Source organism: Mandrillus leucophaeus, unplaced genomic scaffold (genome assembly GCF_000951045.1).
Source record: "Mandrillus leucophaeus isolate KB7577 unplaced genomic scaffold, Mleu.le_1.0 Scaffold211, whole genome shotgun sequence".
Lineage (NCBI taxonomy): Eukaryota > Metazoa > Chordata > Mammalia > Primates > Cercopithecidae > Mandrillus > Mandrillus leucophaeus.
This window is the reverse complement of record NW_012102155.1, coordinates 3,600,430-3,620,036: the sequence shown is the minus strand read 5'-3', so window position 1 is coordinate 3,620,036 and position 19,607 is coordinate 3,600,430. Positions and strand designations below refer to the sequence as shown.

General features: G+C 36.0%; 1 protein-coding gene across 1 annotated transcript in view; it reads left to right on the top strand.

Annotated features, from left to right (window-relative positions):
- ZMAT3 (zinc finger, matrin-type 3) overlaps positions 1–18,600 on the top strand; it is an 85,970-nt gene extending 67,370 nt beyond the window's left edge. Inside the window, exons 5-8 of the mRNA XM_011980370.1 lie at positions 3,210–3,376; positions 3,499–3,599; positions 5,861–7,064; positions 18,561–18,600. Coding sequence (XP_011835760.1) covers positions 3,210–3,376; positions 3,499–3,599; positions 5,861–6,069 — 477 coding nt within the window. The 3' untranslated portion in view covers positions 6,070–7,064; positions 18,561–18,600. The remainder of the gene's footprint in view (positions 1–3,209; positions 3,377–3,498; positions 3,600–5,860; positions 7,065–18,560) is intronic.
- Positions 18,601–19,607: the final 1,007 nt, after the last annotated feature.

The window sequence follows — 19,607 nt, the reverse complement described above, 5'->3', positions numbered from 1 at the left end:
AAAAAAAAAAAAAAAAAATTCTGGGCTAAATGATTTTGAATGTCTAGGCTAACCCCAAAATGAAGAGATTTTCAAACATGTGTTCCTTTATTGCAGTTCATCTCATTTATTTCAGATTTTGTCTTCCAGTTGCAAAATTAGTTTTTTGAGATTGCTTATTACTTACCTCTATGCAGAGAGCCTGTATAAACATGTTTTGGACCTTGCTATTATGAAACAGACTTGAAAACCAAGTTCTTTTGCTCTTTGGAAGATAGAACAGGTGATTTAGGCAAGATATTCCTGTATCTTAATTATCTCTGAAACATAGAGTCTACTTCTTAATCTGTCTTTGAAGTGTTATATATCTGTAAAACAATACAGTGGTCATAAATAATAATAGTTATAATTGAGTACATATCGTGCCAGACACTGTGCTGAGAACGTTTCATACGTTGTTTCATTCAGGGCTGAGACTTCGGTGAGGTGATGGATGCACTAAACTTGGGCATAAAATTTAAGAAGGAGCCAAAAAACTCAGTAATCAAGATAGATATTTAATGTAACATTTTAGAAATATAAAACTGATGTAAAATAGTAGTGAACAAAACATTAAAAACTTAAGTATTACTGATTTTCCTTTTGTCCCAGGCTGCAATATGACTTGGCATGGCTCTGTTACTGATTCTGAATGTAAAATTTTGGTATTTTATTAATCATTAATTTTTTTGCATTAAATTTAATTTTTTAAGCCAGGTGTGGTGGCGCATGCCTGTAGTCTCAGCTACTTGGGAGGCTGAGGCACAAGACTGTCTCTTATACACATCTAGATGTGTATAAGAGACAGCCTCTATGCAGAGAGCCTGTATAAACATGTTTTGGACCTTGCTATTATGAAACAGACTTGAAAACCAAGTTCTTTTGCTCTTTGGAAGATAGAACAGGTGATTTAGGCAAGATATTCCTGTATCTTAATTATCTCTGAAACATAGAGTCTACTTCTTAATCTGTCTTTGAAGTGTTATATATCTGTAAAACAATACAGTGGTCATAAATAATAATAGTTATAATTGAGTACATATCGTGCCAGACACTGTGCTGAGAACGTTTCATACGTTGTTTCATTCAGGGCTGAGACTTCGGTGAGGTGATGGATGCACTAAACTTGGGCATAAAATTTAAGAAGGAGCCAAAAAACTCAGTAATCAAGATAGATATTTAATGTAACATTTTAGAAATATAAAACTGATGTAAAATAGTAGTGAACAAAACATTAAAAACTTAAGTATTACTGATTTTCCTTTTGTCCCAGGCTGCAATATGACTTGGCATGGCTCTGTTACTGATTCTGAATGTAAAATTTTGGTATTTTATTAATCATTAATTTTTTTGCATTAAATTTAATTTTTTAAGCCAGGTGTGGTGGCGCATGCCTGTAGTCTCAGCTACTTGGGAGGCTGAGGCACAAGAATCACTTGAACCCGGGGGGTGGAGGTTGCAGTGAGCCAAGATTGTGCCACTTCATTCCAATCTGGGCGACAGAGCGAGACTGTCTCAAAAAAATAAAAAGAAAATTTAATTTAAAAAATACTCCATTAAAGTATTATTTGTCTTAATTACTGAGTTTTTTTTGATGCTCTGTTAAATTCTGAACCCAAGATAAGTGTCTCACTTGCTTCATTTTAGTCCCAGGTCCTGACCTCATTTAATGCTTTCAACAACTTAGAGGTATTGGCCATATTACTCAAATTGGTGTCCATGGTCCGGTAGTATCAGCCTCACTGGAAGTTTATTAGAAGCTTAGATGAGCTAAGTAACTTTCCATGGTGTTACATGTTTTCTAAAGTGGTGGAACAAGAATTTCTTTCTTTTTTTCTTTGTTTTTTTGAGATGAAGTTTTGCTCTTGTTGCCCAGACTGGAGTGCAATGGCGCGATCTTGGCTCACTGCAACCTCCGTCTCCTGGATTCAAGGGATTCTCCTGCCTCAACCTCCCGAGTAGCTGGGATTCCAGGTGCCCACCACCACACCCAGCTAATTTTTGTTATTTTTAGTAGAGGCAGGGTTTCGTCATGTTGGCCAGGCTAGTCTTGAACTCCTGACTTCAGGTGATCCACCTACCTCGGCCTCCCAAAGTGCTGGGACTACAGGCATGAGCTACCGCACCTGGCCCAAGAATTTCTTTTGATCTTAGACCTTTACTCCTAACCAGCTTGTATCATTTTACTTTTCTGAGTGTTAGTTTTTAGTACTTAAAAGTGTGGGTAGCAATTCTGGCTGTTCGGGATTTGTGGGGAAAACGGGATATATAAAAAACCAAATCAGAGAACAAGAAGATACCCAGAGAGATCTTCAAGCTGCATAGTTTTCCTGTCACTGGTTTCTGAAGGCTGCTCTGGAATTGAATAGCTGCCCCCCGCAGTGGGGGCTGTTTTCAGTGGGCTCCACCCTCCTGGGCAGGCAGCCTAAGCCTTTCTTTATAGCACACCCCAGAAAAATCTTCCCTTCCAAGTGAAATGATGCTATTTTCTGCAACTGTTCCTGATATATATGGTTTCCAGATCTTTATCGTGTACTATATTATTCTCTTTTGGCCAAAACCTAGTGTGTCATTTTTTTTGGTTAACCTAATATTTACTGAGTGCCTACTACCTTCTGGGCCCTCTGTTAGGCTCTCTTTAACATGTTATTCCTCAACCTGAATACAGTTGTCTGGATTTGCTACTCATTTTTAGTTTTTTCCTGATTATATCTGTAGCTTGTTTGTAGACTCTTTGAGGACAGGGGCTCTTTTTAAAAAAATATATGACTACATATCCCTTCTGGACTAGACAGCAATCCTAATAAATAGTTAAAAGTCAGTAAATGCTTATTGATGGATTCTGCATAGACTTTACTCTTTCCCGAAATGTGGTTTTAGGCCTTACCTATTTACCCATGACTTACTGTCCTAAATCTAAGGTTTTAAAACTCTTTTAAAAAATGTCTTCAGTGGCGACAGCAATGAGCCATTCACTAATTGGGTACCTGTGTGATTATAATGCAAAACCATGATTAAGTATCTCCCAGCCTTTTTGTTTTCCTGGAATGAATTGTTTTCCTGATGAAGCTTAATGCTTGTGGTCATGCCATATCCTTTGGTTGTTTTTCAGCTCTTAGAAAGACCTTTGAGGAGAAGGAGGAAGCTCCATATTTTTTTAACCTTGTTTCTTTTTGTGTCTTTGATGTCAGATGGGCTCCTTTAAACCAGGAGGCCGAGTGATCCTGGCCACAGAGAATGATTACTGTAAGCTCTGTGACGCCTCCTTCAGTTCCCCGGCTGTGGCTCAGGCTCACTATCAAGGGAAGAATCATGCCAAGAGGCTGCGGCTGGCGGAAGCTCAGAGTAACTCATTCTCGTAGGTATTGCCATTTTCTCTGAGGCCAAAGTGTTATGTGAGATTGATTGTCTTTAAAGAAAAAGAGTAGAAAGGGATTCTTGTTTAGAAGACTCACCCTTTTTTAAACTTCTTTTCTCCAGGGAATCCTCAGAGCTGGGTCAACGGCGGGCCAGGAAAGAAGGGAATGAGTTTAAGATGATGCCTAACAGGAGAAATATGTATACAGTACAGAATAATTCAGGTATCTTGTCTGTTTCCACATGCCTTGGCGACATTCTGTACATAGTTTCCTTTGTTTTTGTTTCTTTTAATGATAATAGATAGCCCTGAGAATTTGGAGTTAAGTCTGTGTTTTATTATATAATATAATATAATTATTATATTATATAATAAAATTATAAAATATAATAATATAATTATTATTGAATTAGTCTAGGCTGGTGTGTATTTCAGGTCTCATTTACTTTATTTATTCTTATAAATACTAAATATATTATTTATTTTGGTTTTATGTTTTAGGATCTCTTAACATTGTCCCTTTATGTTTGTTTATATTTGCCAGCTGAGAAATATAAAAGGCATGATAAAAATGGGCTACTTGGTTTAAAGTTGTACCATATATAAAAAAAAAAAAAAAAGATTCTAAAGCAGTGGTTTTTAACCAGGCTAGTGAAACAGAATTACCCGAGGAGTCTTTACAAAATGCCTGAACCATGACTTAGAGATTTTCAATGAGTAAATTTGGAGTGGGACCCAGACATATGCGTGTTTTGAAAATGCTTACTTGATGCTTCTGATATACACATTTAGTTCACAAACACTGATTTATAGGAATAAATTCTGCATTTTCTGATAGTCTTCAGTAGGGAGAGTGGGCTGAGTAGTCCCTCACCCTCCCCTCTACTTCAGCGTCTGATTCATGCACATGCCCGCAGAGGTCATTTACTTGAACAGTGAAAGAAATAGAAAACAGAGCTAACTGAAAAACCAGAGAGGCCTACTATAAAAAGGACATATAGCAAACACAATTCAGGCCAGGCGCCGGTGGCTCATGCCTGTAATCCCAGCACTTTGGGAGGCTGAGGTAGGTAGATCACCTGAGGTCAAGAGTTCGAGATCAGCCTGACCAACATGGTGAAACCCTATGTCTACTGAAAGTACAAAATTAGCTGGGCATGGTGGCATGCGCCTGCAATCCCAGTTATTTGGGAGGCTGAGGCAGGAGAATCGCTTGAACCTGGGAGGTGGAGGCTACAGTGAGCTGAGATTGCACCACTGCACTCAGTCTGGGTGACAGAGCAAGATTCTGTCTCAAAAAAAAAAAAAAAAAAAAGGAAAAGCACAATTCATTATGATTAATGAAAGTCTAAACATGTATTAGTAATTATAATAAAAGTAAAATTACCAAAGTCCAAAAAATGTTAAATTGGATGAAAGAAATCTATCTGAAATGAAAGAAGCTGGGATAGCTGTATTAATATCAGAAAAATAAATTTTAGGATAGATTATGTTCTCTGACAGTGCAATGAATACAATGAAATGAGATGTCAACAACAAAAATAGAAAAGCAAACACAATTTCCATTTGTTTGGGAATTTAAAAACACTTCTAAATAACTCATGGTTCAAAGAAACAGTTATACTGGAAATTAAAAATTCTTACAATGAAACAGTAATGAACATATATTAACACTTGTAGGATGCAGTGAAAGCAGTATTTTGAGAAAAGCATTACACAGATATTATTATAGTGGAAGTGAAAAGCAGAAAGTTAATGAACTCTAAGGGTCCAGTGTATGAGATCAGTAATGTAGAAAGAGGAAAATGAAATGATCAATAATGTCACCAACGCTTTTGCAGATTTCATTCTAGTCTTGTCACATATATGGCTTCTTTAAAATAGAAATGGGATCCTAGTTTGGGATATTCATAGTTTACTTAATAGCATAAGAGTTTTCTATAGCATTATTATGTTTAGCAACTGCATAGTTTTCCATTGCATTCATTACCATATTTTCTTTAATCCTATTTTTGAATCTCTCCTTCCCCCTAAATTTTTGTTTTTATAATCATTGCTGAGGTAAACATATTGCTATTAAATCTCAGTGTGAAAATTCTTAATATTTTCTTAGGATAATTCTTACAAGTAGAATTTTTGGATTAATGGGGTAACATAAGCGTAAGACTTCTGATATAATGCTTGGAAATTAAAGTATTTTTTAAAAGTGTATTCACTTTTTTAGAGACACAGCCATTTGGAATTTGGGTTTGACTCTATAGCAATTTTTCTGACAATAGTTGGAGGAATCATTTTATCTTTTTAGATCAAACCTGTGTAAGATTGTAATTTAAAAAATCCATTAACTTCACATTCACTTAAGGCTAAGAATCTGTGAATTTTGTAATTTGAACTTAGAATTACAAATTACAGTGATAATTGGTCAGGTTGTCATTCACTTAATGAATATTTTGAATATATTATTTTTATCTCTTGCTTTCGCAGGTCCTTACTTCAATCCCCGCTCTCGGCAGAGAATTCCACGTGATCTGGCCATGTGTGTTACTCCAAGTGGCCAGTTTTACTGTTCAATGTGTAATGTTGGGGCTGGCGAAGAGATGGAATTCCGGCAGCATTTAGAGAGCAAGCAACATAAGAGCAAGGTGTCGGAACAGCGGTACAGGAATGAGATGGAAAATCTGGGATATGTATAGTGATTATCACATTAAGATAGAGCAGCTCGTTCTGCCTGTTGTTTGCCTTTTGTCAACTTGCCCTGCTTTGTGGTCTTTTTGATATGAGTACATTCCTCTGCTTAATGTTAATACATGTAACCCATGGTGGTACCATAAGATGTCAAAACCTGGGGGTCCGGGGGCGGGGTGGGGGGAGGCGGGTGTGGAGAACGTGCTTCTCTTAGGTCATAACGCTTTTGCAGGGTCAATTGTGTTGAGCTGCTCATAGCATGTGACCTACCTACCCCATCAGAAATAACTTGCCCGAGTTCTGATCAACTGGTAGCCTGACTGCTTAGAATTTGACTATTTAAAAGTTTCATTTTCTTTTGCAATTTTAGTTTTGTGTACCGTTAAAGAATAGTATTGAATTCTTTTTAGATCACAGTAAAAATAGGTTGGCAGAGATTTCTGTTTCCCAGGGCTTAACCAGAACGACCACCTCAATGCATTGTCAGTAGAATACATTATTAGAAACTGTTAAGGTCTTTCCTGGGACATTTTTTTTCTGCCATTTTCTTTTGCAGTTGTAGTTTTATGTACTGTTAAAGAATTGTACCGAATTCTTTTTAGATCAAAGTAAAAATAGGTCAGCAGAGATTTCAGTTTCCCAGGGCTTAACCAGAACCGCCACCTCAATGCATTGTCAGTAGGATACATTATTATAAACTGTTAGGGTCTTTCCCAGGACATTTTTTTTTCTGTATCATGTCTCCCCATCATTGAAATGCAAGTTTTGTTGAATTCAAATACTCCCACTGAGCTTGTATACTTCCAAACAGCTAAACTTGATTTCTAGTTGTGGATTTCATACATGTATGAAATTGCTGCCTTCTTCCCTCCTCTTTTTCCCCCCTCATTGAATCAGCTTGTCTAACAAGCTCATTTTCATGCCCCAGCTGTGCTGTGGGTTTTCCAGACCTCATATTTGAATATTCAATGAGTTTAAGATGGATATGATTTAAAAAAAATACATTTTCCAGTGGATTTTAGGAAACAAAGGTATGTTTGATTTTTCGATTTTAGAGTTACTTCTTCATTGATAGTAACATGCACGTATATCATGATTTAAACCATAAGTTCAGATTGCTTGACATTTTGTTTTGCCACTTTCTTTTTTGATAGTCTGATTCTTACGCTTTACTTACATTTTCCTTTGTCTTGCCAGTCTGTTGGCCGTCCTGAAAAATATCACCACCTGCTGTTTCATATACAGAGAGGAATTTTTTAAAAAGCAAATAAAGTTTCACTGTCTTCGTTTCCAGGAGAAATATATACAAACTATGGTTTTACTCTTTGTAATTCAGCTTTCTTGAAGATACTAACAAATATATGATAGATCACTTTGACATCTGATAATTATATCAGTATTATTATTTTCATTTTTTTGCGTTTAAAATAAGAAGCTGTATGAACCCAGGAGGTGGAGGTTGCAGTGAGCCAAGATCGTGCCACTGCACTCCAGCCTGGGTGACAGAGCAAGACTCCGTATCAGGAAAAAAAAAAAAGATAAAATTTCTATGTAAGTGCCTTTTAAAACCTTTTTTAAACCCCCTTTGTAACTACAACTCTTAAAAAAAAAAAAAAAAAAAAGCTGTAATGTGTATCTAGATTAACTAATGGAGTGCTCTGTGAATATTCATTAACTACATTTTATCTATTTACTGTATTTTATATGGGTAAGACTAGTGGTCATCCATATTTCTTTTGAAAGGCCTCTTGATCAGGAAGTTTATGTTTTAAGCAATATATTTGCACAATGGTCAGTTCACATACGATTGCTTGTTTTACTAATTAGAGATACAACTTCTATTTTTTCTCGAGAATTCTGTAGGCAAATAGATGGGGAAGGCAAATTACAATCATTCTTTTTCTGTAATACTTTGGGACAATTTTTAAACAAATCAGACCCATGTTTAAAAATGAGTTTTGTATGATTAACCCTTGTATAGTATCCAGTTACTGTCTTCTATTGAAGTGGTGGTTCTTTGAGAAGTAGAATTATTTTGTAACATTTTTTTCTCCCAGAAACAGAAGAATCAACTACTATTCTGTTAGGATTCTATCTAGACCTGTGACTCTTAGTATAATAACCCTTTTATTTTTTTTAATTTTTTTGCAGTAATGTATGAAGTAGAGTTGCTTAGTTTTGAGCAATTTAGGGCTTTTCCTATTGGCCAGTAGGGTTATTCATTTTGCTGCTAAGTGTAATTTTTTGGTTAATTTTAACATTATAGTGCTGGCCACTTGGTTCTATGATTACCTAAAAATCTAGTTTTTTTCTCTGTAGGTAGATTGTATATGCACACCCCCGCCCCCCACATGCACATGTATGTTGCCATAGAGAGGTATTTCAACCCTTATTTCAAATAACAGTAGAAGATACGAACATGAATTTATATTTTGTAAAAATAGTATTCATCCACTTTGTTTTCCATTGGAAATAGTTTTAAAAGAAGGGTTCCCCTTGCTCTCTCCACTTAACAATTTCATTATATACATAGAAAAAGCAGCGGACTTAAGGGCTTGATGTTTTTTCAGGCCTTGTGTATTCAGGTTTCCAGTTTCCCAGTGCCCTTAATGGATATTATGAATGCATAAGCGCATTTTCTTTTAAAGAAAGAAGTTAGATTTATAGTGTTATTTCTTACTTGCTGTATTTCTTTGCACTAAAAAAGAACTATGTATTTGTTTTATATGACACTTTAGTACCGTATTGCCTACAATAACTCAATTTGCTTCTTAATTTCCAAACTCTGGGAAGTTGATAAATAACTTCCATGATCACTTGTAAAAGTTACATGCACATCTGAAAAAAAATCACAAATCTCTATGACAGTAGCGTGTGTTTTGAGCTTGTTACCTTGCAGTATTCTTCTCTGTTCCATAGGTGAAAACAAAGGGTGACAGAGGTTATCAGACAGGAAATGCCTAAATAGATACATCTCTGCATGGTACAATTTCTCATATTCATGTATTCCATAGACAGTGTTTTTTCTCTGTCTAAGCAGACTGTTGTTTCTTCTGAGTCAGTGATATGTGATCTTTGTTGGTTTCATTTTGTGAAGCTCAGTCTGGCTCTGTAGCATATTTTAGGATTTGCACCTTGTGCTCCCCAGGAATTATGTTAGTGTCTTTATCTATGCTGTCTTCAAGGATGGACAGAGGCCTAAACAACAACAACAAAAAATTAGGAAAAAAAACCCAGAAAACTTAGATTTCAGTAATCATCCATAGGAACGCATACCATCAGTCTCTTTTCTCTGTGAATAATATCTTTTGTAAGTTGTCATAAAAAATCAATGTTAGAAGATGACAATTAGAATTCTTCTTAGGTATTGAGGGTAAGAAGTTGTAAAGAAAGAGAATTAGTGTTTCAATTAAAAGATTGGATTGCATATACCTTTGAAGTGCTTTTGTAAAAAAAGTTCAGTTACCAAACTGAGTGTGCCCTGTAATCCTTTTGAGTACACTGAAGATACTTTGAAAATACTTTGTTGGTCTTGACTTTGTACATCATGTCCTGCAACTTGTAAATATGTGCATGTTGTTTATGTTTGTCTGCCTGTCTCTTATTGTACTAAATTCTGCAAGGTGAATAATTCTTTATACCATTTATTTGGAAAAAGTTCCTCCTCCAACTCTTCCTCACTATTCACCTTTTAATTAGTTGGTAAACTTAGAAAACCAGTTAGGATTTTTGAAGCTCTGAGTTTAAAAGAAGAATAGTGGCTACTTGACATTATCCTTACGTCCCCTTGACTTAAAAAGCTAACAAGAAGCATGAGATCTTCCGCCTCCTTTTAGAAAGCTTTTCTACAGAACTATATGCTTGCTTATAGCTACCTATCGACAGTTAGGACAGGGAGAAAGGGAGATATGTATGTCTGGTTACATCTTCCTTCACTCCTAAATTGGCTGGGACAGCAAGCAACAACAGTTTGAGGTTCAGTGACCTACGTAAAATGAGTCTCGTTTGTGTCAGGGGACACATGTAACTGTGTGACATGGTATTTTCTACAGAGAGGACTAGGAAGGGTGGTTTTGGAACCTAACCTACTTTATGTCCTCATTGTCAGAACTTAGGTTGGAAATCCTCTCTAAAGAACTTGGTGAGGAATATTCTAGGCCAATAGAGCTGCTTTAGAAAGAAATTGAGACATGTTTTGTCAGGACAGATAAAAGTTTAATGCAGGTTTTTGAACAGATGTTTCAAAAAAATCTGACCTTACCAACTATTTCTTTTCTTCTAGCCAAATCATTGTACAGGAGTTTCATATATGATAAAAAAGTGTTTTGTTGTTGTTTTTGCTTTCTTGGCAGGGGAGAATCTCCCCTAACATTGTGAGCTGTTACTGTCACTCTAGCTGAATGGACAAATAGCTGTGTAAATAGCTTCTCATAAACCATTTCTACTGATAGCTGTTTGACTTTTTCTTCCCTTTACGAATGGGAGGAACATTTGTAAACTTCCTTTTCTGGGTAGCTACCAAAAAACGTACTGGCTAATGGTCCCATGTGACCTTGTCTCCGTTAAGCCCAGAATCTGAGTGCCTTTAGCAAGTATTAGCATTTCACCGAGAGAAGAGATGACAGAATTATTGCTATTAATCACCATTCATAAATAGGAGCTTGGAATAACAAAGGTCTGTGTGAATTCTGTTCTATATCTTTTTTTTTTCCCTTTCTTAATGCAATCTCAATTTGATATCAAGTAAAACTATTTTCATTATTATCAGAAACCATACATTCTGAAAATGAATCCGGTTGTCCCAAGCTGGCAGCAGACATAGATCATTTTTCACCTTGATCTGTGTTGCATTTGTACTCGGTGAATGGCAGTGTGGTCGATTGGAAGAACTTGACACTGATGTTTGGAAAAATTCTTTATTCTAGTGGTCATTTTCAAACTTGTCTTTTCTGTAGAGAGGGGAAAATTATGTATTTGCAACTAAAGCATATGAAGAGACTGGCACAATAATTATTAGTTGTGTTAGTTCATTTCTATATTAAATGAAGTATCTTCACAAATCAGGTTTGAGGCCATTAAAAGCAAAATTTTCCCTAGTTTAATTAATTTAAAATTCTAAATTGCCTGAGTACTTAGAATCTTTGAAGCACATTGCTAGACTAATTTTATTATAGAAATGTTAACATGTTCCTCAACATTTTCTCAAGAAAATTTTCAGACATATATCAAAGTTGGAAAAACTTCTCAGTATAACCACTGCTAGTTTCTGCCATCAACATTTGACTATACTTGTATTGCCACCTGTCTGTTTATATCTCCATCCCTCTTTTCATCCATTGATCCATCAGGTTTTTTTTTTTTTTTTTAAAGAACATTTCAAAGTAAATTTTAGGCAATACACTGCCCTAAATTCTTAGTATGGGTGTCATTAATTAAGGTTTAACATTCATTTAAATATCTTTTTTGAAAGCGATGTATGAAGTTGATAACCTGAGCCAATTAATACACTTTTTTTTTCCTCCTGTGGACTTTTGTCTTCCAGTTTCTCTTCTTGTGTGTGCTTACGGTGAGGGAGGACAATTCTCAAATACAAGTTTATTTTAGAATTGGTCATTTTTAAATGCTTGTCATAAATTTTAAAATTTCAATATAATTTTTCTTTTCCCTACTTCTGATGATGTATTTTTGCCAAACTATGCAGCTTCTTCAAAAAACTGTAAATTACTGATTGGGGTTTATGAAATCAGCGAATACCTCATTTCAATCTGTTGCTGCTTTTCTCCCTCTTGTCACTTCTCCTTTCACTACTTTGAGCTGCTCTACCAGAAGGTAGAGGGGAGTAAGGGTCAAACCCCTATATAATTAGCTGTTTTAAACAACTCTAGGAGAACAGATTTAGTAGCTTAGTAAGTTGAAGCTATTAATTTTTCTAAAGAATTCGATTTGAATTCTCTGAGAATTATAATTATCCATGTTTCCTCCAACTATAATTAGCAGAATTAAAAATGATTGTACTGTACAATGAGTTGTTGAAATTGTAAGCCTTAGTAACCATCTTTAGCTTTACTGTAGTCATGTTTAGAAAATTTTTTTTTACATATGCCTTTATTTTTATGCCCACTTTTTGTGAATAAATCTAAAGAATTTAAGTGACTTTCTTCAGGTCATGAAGATTCAGTGGGTAGAATTGAATCAGAATTGAAGTGTTCCAGATTCATATTCTTGTGTGTGTTTGATAAAATTCATGGCTTCCAAAGTAATTGAACACTTCCTTTGGGCACTTGGAGGGAAAATACATATTTTTACTAATTACACTTTTATTTTTGGACATTTGGCAGTTGTTTGAACTTAAAGATATTCTCATGGCTATAGTTCCAAATTAAGCCCGATGCAGTTGCTAAAAATCTTGCTGCACTGTTGAATACTAATAATGCAGCATTTATCAGATGTTTTTGCATTTTGATGACCTTCATGATTCATTTATAAGTCTTTGTAAGTGCTTAAGCGACCCCCTCACTAGTGAAAATAATAAATGTTCTATATCATTTATTATTTGTGTATTCTCTACATGATATATTTTTTTAAGGAAAAGTAATTCCACATGTCAGAATGAGTGATATCCTAGGGCAGAGCGCATATAGAGCAGTTTATTTCTACTCTGCAAATATGGCATGTACAGTAACAAAACTCTTTTAGAGTGGCTGGTCATTGTTTTGCCCTCTTTTGGTACCTGAGTACCTTTCTGGGGTTTTGTAAATCGTGTGTCATTTGTAAGAATTTCACGTTAACTCTGCGTTACTTGGTGTTCACCTGTGGTATCCTTGACTGACCATAATGATTTAGTTTGGGTATGATGTGTCTGCTTTGAAATGCCTTACTGGAGTATGTCAGATCCTGCTTGAAAGCATTCCATTTATCTGCTGGGACAATAAGTTGCCTCTCCTTGGATATGTGCTCTAGATTCAGAAGCAAAACTGATTTTGCTTTCTCCATTAAGGTTGCATTTTAATGCACTTATTGTTTTAAATTAGAGAATAAAATGTAAAACCAAGGGAGACTTTAGAACCCTTCATTTAATGGCATGGCAAACTTTTAAAACTGCTTTTGCTATTTCACTAGAACTATCTTTGGTAAAGGATATAGCTAAAAAATGTCAGCCCAAACTGTGTGTAATTAGGGTGGTTGATTAAAATTTTCTCTAAATGTCATCCAGGGGCTTAAGATCTGTGTGTGCTGCTGGGTCAGAATGCCAGTCACTGCTTTGGAAATCTGTGTTCTGGGGCTGCAGAATGACACCTGTGTCATGGGATTAAAACCAATCAACTGTGAATTGTGAAATTGAAATTGCTCTTTCGGTTTTATTTTCTTTAGCACATTGAGTATAGAAATCTGAAACTTATTTAAAATTTATACTGCTTTTGTTGATGGCTCATTTTGGCTGTGTATCCTGACTTATGTACTGATTTCTGATAAAGGCTTGACATTATTATAACAGGCATTTTGTGTTCCAATTTAATAAAATGGTTTCTGAGTCTTGTCTGAAAATTGTTTGGTTATGAGTTGAAGATCAAGGGAAGAAGGTAAATTGTCGACACTGAGACACTATTTTGATGCCGATTCTCCATGACTGCGGGTTCCCCATTCATCAGTCTCCTCACGATCTGTCATGCTCTTCTGGAAATCATGCAAAGTACAGTAAGCTTTTAGGTTGGCAGTAGAATCAGCCTAGCTGCTCACACTGCCTGTTCTCGCCATCACTGGAGTTAGCCTGGAACTGGAGTGAGTTCTCAATTTTGTTGATAGATTTTAATATTTATTTTCCCTTCAAATTTTAAGAAAGTTGGCCTTAGTACCATAAACACTGCTGGAAATAAACACGTTATTAAAAAGCATATACCCATTAGTGTTTTGGGTGTTTCACATATAAAATACTCTTACAAATATAATCAATTTATATACGCAACGTAATTGAGATGTGGTCCTTTACACAGCCTGGTTTTCTGTATACAGTGTACTTTTGAATTTAAATGCTCATTCAAAAAAGTAGATTATAGGCTGTAAGATGCTGTTATGCTTTGATTCATCAGGATGCAAGACACATACCCTTACTGTTGTGGGAAAAATTCTTGGGTCTGCACACAAAAAAAATGTTTCTGAATGAAGTGAATAGATCACATTGAATTCGTGTGTTGTAAAGTACTCAGGGCATCAGCTCATTTTATTAAATCATCTCCAGGAGATTCTTAGCTTAAAAAAAGCCACGATAATATGCACCAAAAAAGTCTTAAATGATTTCAGATTTTCAGCCTTTTTAAAGGCATTTCTGAGGCTCATTCATTGGCTGAAAATCTATTCAAGATGAAATGCTGGGTGTTATCCTTTATAATTTCTTAAAAGGCTAGTGATAAAGTCTCCCAGTCTATGATAAATTTATAGACGATTATAAAGATCAGAAATAGATCTTTTTTGTGATGAGTTTTAAGATTTTTATCTGAGTTGAGGCTTAAACCACCAAGTTTTATTCTTAATTGTGGGATCTTCATAACTTGAAAATTAAGAATTACAAAAAGATGAAGACAGATAGCTATTGTATAATGTGAATATTATTTTAAAGGGATCTGATTATGAGTTCTTACCAAAAAAATCCCCTAAAAATACATTTCATTGTTTTTATCTTCAAGTTTGTGTGTGTATGTGTGTATGTATATTTAGGGGGCATGTATACTAGGAGGGAGTTAATGGAAATACGTTTTAAGATGATCAAATGCTAGTAATGAAGTGTGTCCAAAGGAACAGATGTAAATTTGCCCCTGGAAGAAATACACTCCACCACAGGCAGTCTATAGCTTAGGCTTGGCATTTTGGATAAATCTTTAAAGTATGTAATTAGAACTTCAAATGTGTTTTGGCTGGAAGTTATCTCTCTAGACAGGAACAAGATGTCTTTCATATTAGCTTCAATTTTTCATCTTTGCTGATGCCAGAGGCACCTCTCTAACCCTGTTTTCTAGAAATCCTTACACCTTACTAGGTTACAGACTTTGACCAACGGTATCTAGTGCCACCTTGTGGACTCTCTAGATTTTACAGTTAACAGTTTGTGGTTGGTGAACTAACTTTAAAGCAGGATGTTTGGTTGAAAACCACCTTGTGGAGGATTTGCGGAGTTTTAATCTGTAAATAAAACAAAGAAGTCATGTCTTTAAGAGATACTGAGGACTGTTTTTACAGCTTAAGCTGCTAAAGGATGACAGAGTGGGAAAGTGTTGAATTGGAAATCAGGATCCATATATATGTATGTATAGATACATTTGCACAGGCATGTGTGAATGTCTCATTTTTTGTGATTATTTAAAAATGTCTATTTTGTTTAAAAAAATCTATTCTCTACATATTTGGTTATGTGAACAACAGCAAACATGGAAATTAAAATAATGGTCAATGAAAGCCCCAACCAGGAAGTGAAGGACTAGAAAAATCTTTCATCAAAGAAGACTTGAAAAGTTTAAAACACAATTATATACAGCAGCAGATGTTACCAAACATGGAAATCTTGCTGACATAAAAATTAAACTATAAAATATTAAAGTTTTCCCAAACATAGTTTATTTTTGGGGGAAACAATATTTTCTGCTTTAATAAGCTAGCAATGAAGAAAGAGACTTTTTTTTTAAAAAAGTATTTTTATTAAATATTTCAAACATTCAGAAAGAGTACATACTGGGTAACTGGTCTCAGTTCTGTCACCAGTGTGTTCCTTGGCTTGTCACTTGATCTCTTGAAATTCAGATCCCCGTAATTGGGGCATTAGGGGTGGATCTAGTTATTTCTTCTTTATTCCTCTCTCTCAGTACTATGGATAATTTAGAAGCTTGATGTTTTCAAAAAGAATTGATTTTTTTTTTTTTTTGGAATACATAAGTCCCGAACTCACCGCTGAACTCCATGCTTCCATGTCCCCGTGCCCAGTGGCAATTGATCGCGGTTAGCAGTTTCTTGAGTCTTTTCCAGATATAGTCTATGTAACGTGAATGGAGGCATTCCATCCCCTCTGTTCATCACCTTGGGGTGGGGTGTGTATGTGTGTGACCTTGGCAAGCATTCCATACCAGCACATGTGGATTTCTCTTTCATTATTTTTCATTCTGTGGTGTTTCGTTGTACGAGTTCTAAAATTTCTGTTATTGATCCGCTATTGATGGACATTTATGTAATAATAATTTAAAAAATTAAACCCTTAAAAATTGCAAAATATATAAAATTTACCATTTTAACGAATTTTTTAGTGTACAGTTCGGTGGCATTAAGTATATTCACTTTGTTGTACAATCATAATCACTCTCCATCTCCAGAAATTTTTTATCTTCCCAAACTGAAATTTGACCCATTAAACAGTAACTCCACATTCTCTCCTCGCCAGTCCCTGGCAACCACCATTCTACTTTCTGTTTCTATGATTTTGACTATTTGAAGTACCTCCTATAAGTGGAATCATATGACAATTGTCCTTTTGTGCCTGGCTTATTTCACTTGGCATAATGTCCTCAAGGTTCATCCATGTTGTAGTATGTATCAGAATTTCCTTCATTTTTAAAAATTATTTTTAATTATGGATACATAATATTGTACATATTTATGGGGTACATGTGATATTTTGATACAAGCATTCAATGTGTAATGATCAAATCAGGGTAATTTGGGTATCTTATTGCCTCAAGCATTTATCACCTTTCCTTCCTTGTTAAGGCTGAATAATATCCCATTGCACGTATCGATGACATTTTGTTTGTTCATCCGCTGATGGACACTTACGTTGCTTCTGTCTTTAGCTATTGTGAATAATGCTACTGTGACCATAGGTGTACATAGCTGAAGACTTGGAAAATTATAAATTATTTTATATATGCAAAGTGTATAAAAGTTTAATTGTTTTTCACTGAAGCTTTGATAATTTGAGTCTGTAAAACAAACTGACCATAGATTAACAGGAAAAAAGGCATACAGATTTAATATTGTGCATATTGGGAGTCATACAAAATATGAAAAACTCAAAGAAATGTCCAGACAGCTGATGCTGTAAACCAAAAAGTATCTGAGACAGGTCTTAATCAATTTAGAGTTATTTTGCCAAGGTTGATGATACACCTAGGCAAAAAAGACACTAGCCACAATAGAATCTGTGGCTCACACTTTTTTTCCAAAGAGGATTTTGAGTGCTTCCGTATTTAAAGGGGAAAACATGGGCAGGAGAGAAAAGAACGGTAGATGAAAGAGGCAAGGAATTGCAATCTTCTCAAGGTTTAATCAGCGTTCAGTGGATCCAAACTTTGCATGTGAAAGGAGAGGGTAGAGGCATTTGTCTCATGCTCAGTGAATCTACATTTTTACATAAGATAAGTAAACAGAATAGAGGAAGCAGCCAAATACGCATCTGTCTTAGGTGATCAGAGGTATGACTTCTGGTTCTATCCTTTGTCCCGTTCCTCTGAAGATAAATTATTAGTTATTGTCAGGGTGAAATTCAACAGAACTGTTTTAGGGTAAGGATCTTGGGGGCCCACAAAAAATTTCCTTGTGAGCAAATTGGGAGGGAGGTATGTAGGTAGTCTTTCATCTTTGTAGCTGTTGAGGAACAAAATGGGAGGCAGTTTTGTGTGACTCAGTTCTCAAGCTTGACTTTTTCCCTTAGGTATGGAGAATATGGGGTCCCAAAATTTTATTTTCCATTCACAACTCTTTTCATACTATCTTGATGTTACAGAAAGAATAGGGACTTGAAGCTTGTCAAGACAGGTTATGGTGGCATGAGAGGTTATGGGAGGGAAAGAAGAGGCAAGGTGTGCGGCAAAGGTGGTCTTGTTATGCAGATGATCTCACAGGTAGCAACCCTCAGAAAGGAGAGATGGGAGGCCGGCTCACACCTGTAATCCCAGCACTTTGGGAGACCAAGGCAAGTGGATCACCTGAGGTCAGGAGTTCGAGACCAGCCTGGACAACATGGTGAAACCCCGTCTCTACTAAAAATACAAAATTAGCTGGGTGTGGTAGCGGGTGCCTATAGTCCCAGCTACTTTGGAGGCTGAGGCAGCAGAATAGCTTGAACCCGGGAGGGGGAGGTTGCAGTGAGCTGAGATCATGCCACTGCACTCTAGCCTGGGCGACTAGCAAGACTCCATCTCAAAAAAAAAAAAAAAAGAGATGGGAGCCTGTGGTAGATGTTTCTATAAAACCTTTGAAGGTGTCAGGCTCTCAATCTTTCCTTATTCTGGGCAAGGTAGGGCTTCAGAAAAAGCCTGTTTGCATCTGTTGTTTACTTCACTTTATTTCCTCTACATATGCAAATCCCCGTGAAAGACTCAGCTTTGCAGGCTGATTCTTGTATTGCAGGCTCTCTGAGTAGTCATCTCAAAATATGTCAAAGAAGTATATTTTGGAGTGAAACATTTTTTGGTTTCCTTTAGTCCCCGACTTGAAACTTTAGAAAGTTTCACTTACTAACGTTTGGGCGCAGTGGCTCACGCCTGTAATTCCAACACTTTAGGAGGCTGAGGCGGGTGGATCACTTGAGCCCAGGAGTTTGAGATCAGCCTGGGAAATATGGAAAAGCCCATCTCTACAGAAAAAATAATAATAATTAGCTAGGCACGGTGGCATGTGCCTGTAGTCCCAGCTATTCAGGAGGTTGAGGTGGGAAGATCACTTAAGCCTTGAAGGGGAGGTTGCAGTGAGCTGAGGTTGTGCCACTCTATCCTGAGTGACACAGAGAGAGAGAGACCCTGTCTCAGGAAAAAAAAAAAGTTTCACTTATTAAAGTAGGATTAGTAGCTATGGAGAGATTTGGGTTAGAAGTTTTGAGATAAGAGGGAGGAAAACAAATTGTGATAAGCAGAAAAGAACAAATATAAGTATGTCATGGCATATCTTCTTGAATCCATCTCTTAGTTGTGATACTACATCAGTTAAACTTGTTTCCCATTGCAACAGGTGGCATTGCAGTTGGGCTCTCAAAGTTAGGCCAAACGTCTTTGATAAGAGACATTTCTATGAAAACAGAGGAAAAATAACGTTAACATTTGGAACAGCCTAAAAATTAGTTTCTTTAGAGTCTGGAGGGCAGTCAGTTGAGAAGATGCACAGATTTGGGTTAGAAACATCTTCAGTTGAAACAGACAGGCAGTGGCAATCTGGCAGATTTTCCTGTGTTGTAGTTTTTTTTGTTTTTTTTTTTTAGTTTTTATGAGTACATAGGTGTATACATGGGGTACATGAGATATTTGGTACAGCCATGCAATGAGTAAAAATCACATCATAGAAAATTGGCTATCCATCCCCTCAAGCATTCATCCTTTGTATTACAAACAATCCAATTATACTCTTTCAGTTATTTTAAAATGTACAGTTAAATTATTATTGACTATAGTCAACCTGGTATGCTATCAAATACTAGGTCTTATTCACTCATTCTAACTACTTTTTCGTACCCATTAACCATCCCCACTTCCTCCCCTCCCCTCACTACCCTTCCCAACCTCTGGTAACCATCAGT